The sequence below is a fragment of the Panthera uncia genome, chromosome C2 (assembly GCF_023721935.1).
Source record: "Panthera uncia isolate 11264 chromosome C2, Puncia_PCG_1.0, whole genome shotgun sequence".
NCBI classification, from domain to species: Eukaryota; Metazoa; Chordata; class Mammalia; order Carnivora; family Felidae; genus Panthera; species Panthera uncia.
Window position 1 is genome coordinate 97,608,437 of NC_064810.1, and position 10,829 is coordinate 97,619,265.

Consider the following 10,829-nt stretch of genomic DNA (forward strand, 5'->3'; position numbering starts at 1 on the left):
AGTTTTGACATTTGCATACCAAATCACATTTATTAAACCAATGAATGCTCTTTCGCCAGAATGACTACATTTTAAACAGAAATGCCATCACTTTACAAAGCATTGCTTAATTGTCAGTGTACTCCCTTTTAAAAAGCCCTCCTTCCTTTTAGATAGACCGTGTATTTTGTAACTTTTATGTGACTAGGTAGTCATTATATAAACTACATTCTAAATGCATTAGGGATCATTGTGATTGGGAATTTTTTATGTCATAAATACCTCCTGGGTAGCAATTTTTGCAGAAAAGATCATTTTTAAGACCAAAATTGCTGTTACCTTAGAAACGGTTACCGTGACATGACATCAGGCAAATCAAAGTTAAAATTTTGATTCCAACAACTACTAGCGGTAGGATATATAACAAGTTTCTTATCTTTGTAAGCCTTAGCTTCTTCATTGAGAAATATGACTAGTGATATTTAACTTATATATTTTTTGGAATAAAATAAAATAATTTATGTAACTGTCTATTATAATGACTGGAACAAGATAGTCTGCATAACAAATGACAGCTCTTATGTTTGCATGTTTGATATTTCAGCACAATATTAAAAACAAAAATGGGTTTATCTATAAGTACATGCCTACTGATTAGTCCTCAGTGAGCCCAATAGTGAGAAATTTAAAAGTGAAAACTCATTTGCAACAGATAAAGAAATAACTGCACTGAGAAAGAGGCATTAAAGTTTATTTTTTTCATTTTCCTAAATATATATTTCAAGGAAGATAAAAGCCCGAAAGTTATAAATACATCCTTGGGAATTCATACTCTTCCAGCTGATAAATGTGTCTTTTTAAGAGTTTGGTGAAGATTGTTCATTGTATTTTTGTTTTGACGAGAAAATTGTTGCTTCTCATCACACTTGACTGCTTGCAGGGCCCCTGAATAGGAAATTACCAATGCTGAGATTTGTATAACTTAAAGAAAGTATCGGGGCACAGTGCTTGGAAGGACATAACTAATAGAGACATACATTCAGTTAGTATAAGCAATCTTTTGATTTGCATAGTTTTATCTACAGAGTAATTATTTTGTTTCCTATTTCCTCTTTTGCACTCCTTTATAACTACATGCAAGGCACAGATTGAAGGTACAAAGAATTTCAATACCACACTTCTTTAGGACAATGTGCACGTCTTTAAATCTTAAAATAAGCACAAAAATTTCATATTCTATAAAAGAGGAAAAACACTTAAAAGTTCTGGTAGTGTTTAAAAAGGAAAACACGTGCATTTTCTGTTCAATATCAGCTTCTGTTAGTTAAAGAAGCGTCTCTTTTTTTCCCCTCACTCTGAAACTAGCGCCTGCAATTCGTAAAGAAATCTAGTGATACTTTTGTAAATGAATCACTATTGCATTCGTACCATTAGCCTCTGAACAGATGTCAGAGTGTAAAGATTGGCTGCCTCTAGATCAAGTTGCTGCTGCCAACTCTCGCGAGCTTTGTCAGTAACAGTTGATTGTAATGTCAGTGCAGTCCAATTTACAGGCTGGAGCAGCAGCTGCATTCTGCATTTCCCTGAAGTATTCCATGACTTCCACTCCTTGCAAACTTTATCATCTTTGTTGCAGTGAGTCAGGTAAGCTGCTCAGAATTTACGTGTTCGTGTAGAGATGCAACTTGCGGTGAAGCTCATTCTGTACGATTGCTATCCCTTCACTTGTCTGCTGTGCCCCTTTGGTGCTCTGTGGAGGACAGTTATTGCAAATGGGACAGATGAAGCGAGCCAGCAGACACATGCATCAAATCTGCCTATTATTCAAGGAACGCAAACTGAGTCCATTTAACTGCTGAGAAAATAATGAATTTATTCAACTTGGTGTAAAGGACCGCAGCACTTGTGGAGTCACTGTGATGTATGTTCTCAGGGCACTCTCTGAAGGAAATATTTTTATGCTCTATTTTGCCCTTAAAAGCACGATTTAGTGAATCTCTCCTGAAAAGGGTAATAAAAGTGGTCTTTGACCTGTCTTAGTCTATTTTTTTTCTTTTCTTCTTTTTTAAGTGGAATGAAATGAATAGTCCTCTTATTGTCTGGCTTGACAGGGTACTTTTCTTAATGAACATTTTGTCATCTGAAACTTTACCAGTATCAAACTGGCAAAGAATGAGGTGTAAGTTTCTTGTATCTAAAAGAAAATTCTGTTTTCTAATTTCATTTACGAACTCCCCCCACCTTTGTCCTGTTTGTCCTCTTTTTTTTTTTAATATGCGCATTTAAAGTATAGCAAAATATTGGAAATTTTCTATTATTACTATTATTATGGAAACAATTAGAAATATAGATTTTCTATTCATCCTGTCGTCTGGCAAATCTACTCTCATTTTGATGATATCAGTACTTATTTAATCAGAGGATTGAACATTGAGTGTAATATGTATGAATGATAAAAGTAAACTGAAATGTGAATAAAATTATTTAATTGTTTATGATTTCCATATATAATTTCCTTTTATTTCAAGAGTAGGCCTTCCCAATCTTTATGAGTGTATAACATAGTAATACACTCAACCAGAAGTTTCTATCCCTAGTCTGTGTAATATCTTCCATAATAGAAACTATCTCATACTGATGGTAAGCTTAATTATATTTCATTTATGTAAATAGGAACTTTCTTAAGGATGAACATGAGTTTTTAAATGTCTTTATACTTTAAATGAAGATCTTCAGGAATTCTCTGTGATTTTGAAATGACATTATCTTTGAATGACAAATAAAATTTCTAATTGGATTTGCAAAGTTGTTTTATTCTCCTAGATTTGTTGTTCTTTCGTTGTTTTTTGTTTTTAATGCTCTGCTTCTTTAACCTTAAGAAACTGCTTGAGATCTATTCCACATTTCAGTTTTTGAAATACAAGTTAATAATATCTTAGCAAGTCACATCTTGTTTATAAATTTAGTTTCTGCTTTGAGTCGTTTTTTGATAAAAATTAATAACATGTTTAAATTACATGTTGTCTTCATACTGATGCTTTCATGCCAAAATCTGCTTATTCTTAGAAACTGAACTGTACAGGATGTTAGAGAATTATAGTTGAATAGATGTCAACCAAAGACCAGACTCAACTTTCAAAGAAGACCCAAGTTATCTCTCTAATATTAAATGTTTGATTTATTCACACAAGGAAGACTTTGTGAATATTCTTCCGAGTTGAGGAGAGATACAGATCTTACATTTCTAATACCTAACATCGTGTCTTCTATCTGTACACATTCTTTTATTGCCTAAAAGATATCAGAAAGATCCCTGAAAGGCAGTGGTAGAGTCTATTATAAACAGACTTCCTCAATTGCCCACTTCAGATAGCCTGCAACAAAACAAGCTTTTTAGGTTTGGTATAAAGGTTTAACTGTCTTACTTTGGCCAAATACATCTTAGAGATGCTTGTTCTAGATCATATCGTCTAGATGTCTCTTGCCTGACTATTTTAAGAAGCTTTATTTTTATATAGAAATACATATTATACTGTTTTTAAAAACGGAAATTACACTCAGAGAAAACTGTTATCAATATTTGCTTGACCGTGGGTGGCCAATTATTTTGAAAATGTGTTTGATAATCAACTATGGAAAATTTATGGCAAAGAAATAGCTCTTTCTATCAATCGTTTTACACCCATATCTTATAGCATAACATATTTCTTAAAATTGATGCTTTCAAAATTAAATCAAAAATCCAAAAAATGTATTTTTTGCCTTTTTTTTATTTTTCAAAGTTTTACTATTCAAAGTTTAGAATATCTTCCAAAGATGGCCAGTAGATTTTGATATCCTAGAGCACCTGATATCCTTAGAATACTATAGTCTTAAATATCTTTCAGCTTTTTCCTCTTCCCACTTCCATCATTCAATTTCTTTTGCAATTCCAAACAAAAACTCCTGCCTTTCTTTCAAAAACTATGACAGTAAGTTAAGTGATCTAAATTTAGATATTCAGTTGTTCTTGGTATGAAAATTTCCCCTATTCTTTATAGTAAACGTGTTATGTATTCTCAGAGTTTAAATTGTTTATTTAATGTGACATTAGCCAATTTGCACTAGAATTTATTGAAGAAAATGGTTTAATTATTAATAAAGATTTAGATACATATGGGGTGACTGGGTGGCTCAGCTGGTTAAGTGACCAACTTCGGCTCAAGTCATGATCTTGACCACAGTCAGACTGTGGGTTCGAACCCCACGTGGGGCTCTGTGCTGACTCTTGGAGCCTGGAACCTGTTTCAGATTCTGTGCCTGTCTCTTTCTGCCCCTCCCCACCCCTCTCTATCAAAAATGAATAAACATCAATTTGGTTAAAAAATAAAGATTTAGACATACAAACTAATAAAATTTTCTTAGTCTCCTTTATTTATCTTTTGATTATTTAATCATGTGATAGCATATACTAAAAATACAAATATCTCTTAGTAGTAAAACTACAGAGAAACCTGTTAGACTAGAGAATACCAGATTATGAAAATGCTTATTTAGATAAGTGATGCGGCTAAATATAAAAATATTAGCCTACACTAACAATGAGTATGTGAGCACATGAGTATTTTTGTATTAAAGTCTAGATTTCATAATATGGTGTATAAACATTCCAACAGGCAGCATGATAGTGAGTTGGAATTATATTGCCATTCTTGCAGTGAACACATGCTTACAATGAATTTTTTGAATGTTCCTAATTACATTATTTATAAGATGATGACTCACAGATCATGGTTGAAAAAGCAAGCTTAGTTATTATTTGGATGAATCATACTATACAACATTAACACCTATTCAGCACAAATATAAATAAAACCGTATAAGAAACAGTTATGTAAATCAAGCTAAGTGGCATGGGAATGATATGACAACCTTTTAACTGTTATAGTAGATATTTTTTTAAATAGTCAAGGAAGATTATTGCATATATTAATTACATGCAAAAACAAAACATTTCGGTGGTATACTTGCTATGCAATAAAATTAATAAACTGTACAGCAAATGATTGAAAAGTATGAGAGACCAAAAATTATTAGCATTAGGTGTTTTGTTAATAAAGGCAAAATAATATTTATATAAAACCAAGAAAAAAGCCCAGACAATCTCTGCTTCAGACTCAGAAGAACATAGCTTGAGCCAAGCCACAGGGAGGAATGAGGCCAACCAGAGATGCTGCAATTAATCTATTGAAATGCAGCTTAAAGTAAACCCACTTGGTATCTTAATTCTTTTTTTCCTTCCCAAACAGGTTTTTAAAAAAGAAAAAAAAAATCCATTGCAGCATTTTGTTCTCCAAATGTCACTGAAATTTATTTAAAAGAAAGGGCTTAGAAATTATCAAAAGGAAAAAAAAAAAAAAAAGACTGTGGTAGCCATGCCTCTAAAACTCCTAAACTGTCAGAAATATAAAATCTCATTAGTAAGTGTCAAGTCTACAGGAAACTTTACATTATTATTACATTATCATAATAGTGTGAGATTATAATATAATATAATCATAAATAATATAAATATATCATAGTATAGAAATAATATAATAATATAGAAATAGTATTAAGATATTATATACTTCAATAATATATTTCAATGGTCTTAACACAGATTCAATTGTATCAAATTTGAGAACATAAAATAATTTCACATTTTGATTTTTTAAAACTTGATTACCATAATAATCATTATATATAGACATATATGTAAAAATATGGATATACTTATGGACATTGAAAGAATAAGATCTACATGTATAGCTATATAGATATAGACAGAAGCAGAGATAAAGAGATCTATAAGTACACTGAACAAAATACTGTATACAATTGATCAATTTATTTAGATCTTTTGGGGGGCTCAAGAAATACTTTTTGATCACTAGCTGCACTATTAGCAGTGGTAAATGAGGTTGATTTAAAATGTGAAAATTGTAACTCTGGCACAGTTTTCAGGATGATGCCTTCTTCTCTGCCTTCGAGATAATCTAAATTAAACACACACACACACATACACACACACACACACGCTAATACAATTTCTCAATGCTCACATGATTAGCTTCTTAGACACATAGATTGTTTTACAATTATAATACCAAAAATAATAAAGAAAAAAAAATTTGCACATTTATGGACCTTTGTTATTATTGTGTGGATGGAGTCAGTGTTTGACCGTTTTAATCAGGTCTTCTTTCAATTATATAAAGATGGTAGTTTTTTTTATTGATATGGGCATTACATTTTTGTGTCCCTCTTTGTCATTTGGAGTTTCAGAATCTGAGTTTTAAATTTTATTAATTTCAAAGAAATTCGAGTGTGAATTATGAAATTTTAATAAAACTTTGATTTCCATAAGCAATCTCTTCATGTCATCAATAAATATTTTTTAAATGTCAAATATTGCTTTTTCTTCTACCTTTTCCAGTAATTTCTCAGCATTAGTTCTCTTAATTTCACTAATTTTGTCCACTATCAAAATGCAACTAATCTGATCATGTCAACATATTTATCATCACAAGTTGTTAATCAATTAACAAATAATAGATGTGCATTGAGTAATACCTGAGTGTTAAATTCCTTCAAACTATCTTCTCCCACACGATATATTATCAGCTACTGGTTCTCTCTATTGACATTGTAATTCAGGTATAGAGAAGGAATTTCTTCGTTATTCACTTTCCAGAACTTGTGTGTTATATGTCTGCAGCCTTCTCTTCCAGTTTTTCCCATAGTTCTTTATAGGGGTCACAGATGTGTTCGTTTTCACAATTTTTAAGATAAATGACAACTGCTGTATTTTTGTCACTTAGTATTCTATGAACAGATTGTTCAAATTCTCTTCTGAATTGTGTAGAGGAAGAAACCATGAGGCAGAAAGGACCACAGAAGGGACCATGGAAACAGAAAAATACAATAACAGAAGTCTAAGCTGGCCATGAATAGAACAGTGTGTATTTCAGAAAATACACAAGCTTGTATTTCCTCCTCTAATCAAGGAGGAAATTATATCTGTCATAAATTGACTACTACTTAATTCCACTTTTGGTGGGTCTGTGTATGGTGGAGAAATATATATATATGCCTGGGACAAACTTCCTCTTGAAAATATTAAATCTTCTAGGGTGCCCGGGTGGCTCAGTCAGTTAAGCCTCCGACTCTGGCTCAGGTCATGATCTCACGTTTCTTGAGTTCAAGCCCCACGTCAGGCCCCTGTGCTGACAGACCCAGAGACTGCTTTGGATTCTGTGTCTCCTTCTGTCTCTACCCCTCCCCCACTAATGCTCTATTTCTCTCTGCCTCTCTCTCTCTCAAAACTAAACAAACACTAAAAACATTTAAATACTAAATCTTCTTTGCCGACACTTGATAATGAATCTTTCCAAAGTGAAATGATTTCTGCTTTTCCATTCCACTTATTTCTATTCTAAATTGAAAACTGAAATATCTTCAAGCATTTTCTGTTTTTTTTTCTTTTTGATAAAACCTTTATAGTGGTAGCAGATTTATTAGTTTTCATAATTGGTAGGGTTAATAAGAACTACTGTGTTTTAATTAATTATCATAAATAAAATATAATACTTGATGCATGAGGCTTTTAAAACTTCCTAATCACCTCTCTTTCAGAAATCAATATGCAGAGCAAGAGTACAATCATAAGCATCCAATTTCTCTTGCGGTTTCTTCTGCTCTGGGTGCTCATTGGGAAGTCACACACGGAGGAAGACATCATAATTACAACCAAGAATGGAAAAGTCAGAGGGATGAACTTGCCAGTTCTTGATGGCACGGTGACAGCCTTTCTGGGAATTCCCTATGCACAGCCACCTCTTGGTAGACTTCGATTCAAAAAGCCACAATTCTTGACCAAGTGGTCCGATATTTGGAATGCCACAAAATATGCAAATTCTTGCTATCAGAATGCAGATCAAAGTTTCCCAGGCTTCCCTGGATCAGAGATGTGGAACCCAAACACTGATCTCAGTGAAGACTGTTTATACCTGAATGTGTGGATTCCAACACCTAAACCAAAAAATGCTACTGTAATGATATGGATCTATGGAGGTGGTTTTCAAACCGGAACATCATCTTTACCTGTTTATGATGGCAAGTTTCTGGCTCGGGTTGAAAGAGTTATTGTAGTTTCAATGAACTATAGGGTGGGTGCCCTAGGATTCTTAGCTTTACCAGGAAATCCTGAGATACCAGGGAACATGGGCTTATTTGATCAACAGTTGGCACTACAGTGGGTCCAAAAAAATATAGCAGCCTTTGGTGGAAATCCTAAAAGCGTAACTCTCTTTGGAGAAAGTGCAGGGGCGGGTTCAGTTAGCCTTCATTTACTTTCTCCTAGAAGCCAGCCATTGTTTACCAGAGCCATTCTGCAAAGTGGATCCTCTAATGCCCCTTGGGCAGTAATGTCTCTGGATGAAGCCAAGAACAGAACACTGACCTTAGCTAAATTTATTGGTTGCTCTAAAGAAAATGACACAGAGATCATCAAATGCCTTCGAAACAAAGATCCCCAGGAAATTCTACTGAATGAACTATTGGTTGTCCCCTCTGATACTCTTTTATCTGTAAACTTTGGTCCAGTCGTGGATGGTGATTTTCTCACTGATATGCCAGACACACTGCTCCAACTTGGACAGTTCAAAAAAACCCAGATCTTGGTGGGTGTTAATAAAGATGAAGGGACAGCATTTTTAGTATATGGTGCTCCTGGTTTCAGCAAAGATAATGACAGTATCATAACTAGAAAAGAATTTCAAGAAGGTTTAAAAATATATTTTCCAGGAGTGAGTGAATTTGGAAGGGAAGCGATTCTTTTTTATTATGTGGACTTGTTAGATGATCAGAGAGCTGAAAAGTACCGTGAGGCCTTGGATGATGTTCTTGGGGATTACAATATCATATGCCCTGCTTTGGAGTTCACCACAAAATTCTCAGAATTGGGAAATAATGCCTTTTTCTACTATTTTGAACACCGATCTTCCCAACTTCCTTGGCCAGAATGGATGGGAGTGATGCATGGTTATGAAATTGAGTTTGTCTTTGGTTTGCCTCTGGAAAGAAGAGTTAACTACACAAGAGCTGAGGAAATTTTGAGCAGATCCATCATGAACTACTGGGCAAATTTTGCAAAATATGGGTAAGTGTTGATTTTTGGAATTGTTTTGATTGTGATTGCTTTTGCTTAACTCTGCTTGCTCTGTGGTGTAGACTTCATTAAAGGCACAGACATGTTTTAGTTTTTTATTCTTTCTGTACCATAAGCTAGTTTTGGTTTTTATTATGTAATGAATTTCAATTTCTTGCATCAGGGTGCTTAACATAAATCATCAAATGACTTTTACAAAAAAAAAAAAAAACATTTTCTGATTTCATTCCCAAAATACTGTGAAGTACTTCAGTAATATTAGCCAAAGTTTGTATGGAAGTGGATGTTTACCTTGAAAACTAAAGCTATTGTGACCATACTCTTGAACCTGAAATGTATAATGTTTACAGGTTTAGGGAAGAGCAGGAATATATCTTCTCTTCATGCTTCTAAGCAGAGGTAGTGAAAAAACACATTCCTGATTAGGAAAATCAAAGGGCAAGATGGTGATGGAGTTGGCCCTCAGATTACTCCAAATACAAATGCAGAGTTTGGCATTTTATCAATTTTTCCCCTACTAGGTTCGTTCAGAGTTTTCAAGTGATCTGTATTGGACAAGGGCGTCTACAAGGGTCCCCATGTTTAGCTAAGCTGTTTTGCATTTGAGCAGTCATATAGCTAACATTAGATAATCAGACATATGACAAAAGAACCCATTTTTCCTCATCTGTTATAAATATTGTGATATTATATCCTCAAGAATCAGAAGAAAATAATCTGTTCACATGTATTTTCTAATTTGTGTATTTCTCAAATATATAAATGCATGTGCATTGATATAAGGGTTTTTTTGTAATCCTAAAAAGAATTTTCTATATTGGGATACCTTGTATCCATGGGAAGAACAAAACAAATAGAAATTTGAGCACCTATGTTTAAAAGAAATAGTTATAGACACACAAATTGATGGATGTGCTAATCCAATCTGTCATAATATCTTTTATAACTGAAAAAATGTTGATACTAGTATTATTGCATTCTGGTTTTCTTTTCCAACCTCCATTTGAAATTCATTGTACTTCATGTCACTATATATATATATATCTTTCTACAAAGGACTTGTATAATATAATTCTTCTCAAAACTTTTTAATGCTTAGCCACTGTGTCTAAAGCTAAAATTCTATCTTTCATTAAGAGGCTTTTATAATCTCACTGCAACCCATATTCCCCAACAATATCTGGCTTCATGGCAGGGCAGTTATCTCATGAATGCCAAAGATTTCAAGCTTAATACACCTTAGAGCCTTGCTCTTGCTTTGCACCCTGTTTAAAATGTCTACCTTTCTTTTTAATGACACACGTCCCACTTTTTTTGAAGATCCTGAGCACCCACATGTTTCACCAAGCATATCTTTAATTCTTAAAGTTATAATTGCTTCGGACCTCTTTTCACTCTCCACAGAAGTGATTGACTATAATTTGTCTCTGTGTTATTTATCATCATATGCTGAGCCTCCTAACCTAAACTAAACAGGCTTCTGAAAAGAGAAACTGGTTTTACTGGATGCCCACTCATTAGAGTTACTGCCATTGGTATATAACATATTTATCAAATATTTGGCTATCCAATGTTATCCAATGATTGAGCAAAAATAGGTACAGGCTAGAATGAGTAAATATATATATATATATATATATATATATATATATATACACAC

The 10,829-nt window shown here is 33.4% G+C and overlaps 1 protein-coding gene across 1 annotated transcript in view; it reads left to right on the plus strand.

The window, feature by feature from the left end:
- Nucleotides 1–1,485: 1,485 nt before the first annotated feature.
- Nucleotides 1,486–10,829, plus strand: part of BCHE (butyrylcholinesterase) — a 63,942-nt gene continuing 54,598 nt past the window's right edge. The window contains exons 1-2 of the mRNA XM_049628597.1: nucleotides 1,486–1,623; nucleotides 7,636–9,160. Coding sequence (XP_049484554.1) covers nucleotides 1,509–1,623; nucleotides 7,636–9,160 — 1,640 coding nt within the window. The 5' untranslated portion in view covers nucleotides 1,486–1,508. The remainder of the gene's footprint in view (nucleotides 1,624–7,635; nucleotides 9,161–10,829) is intronic.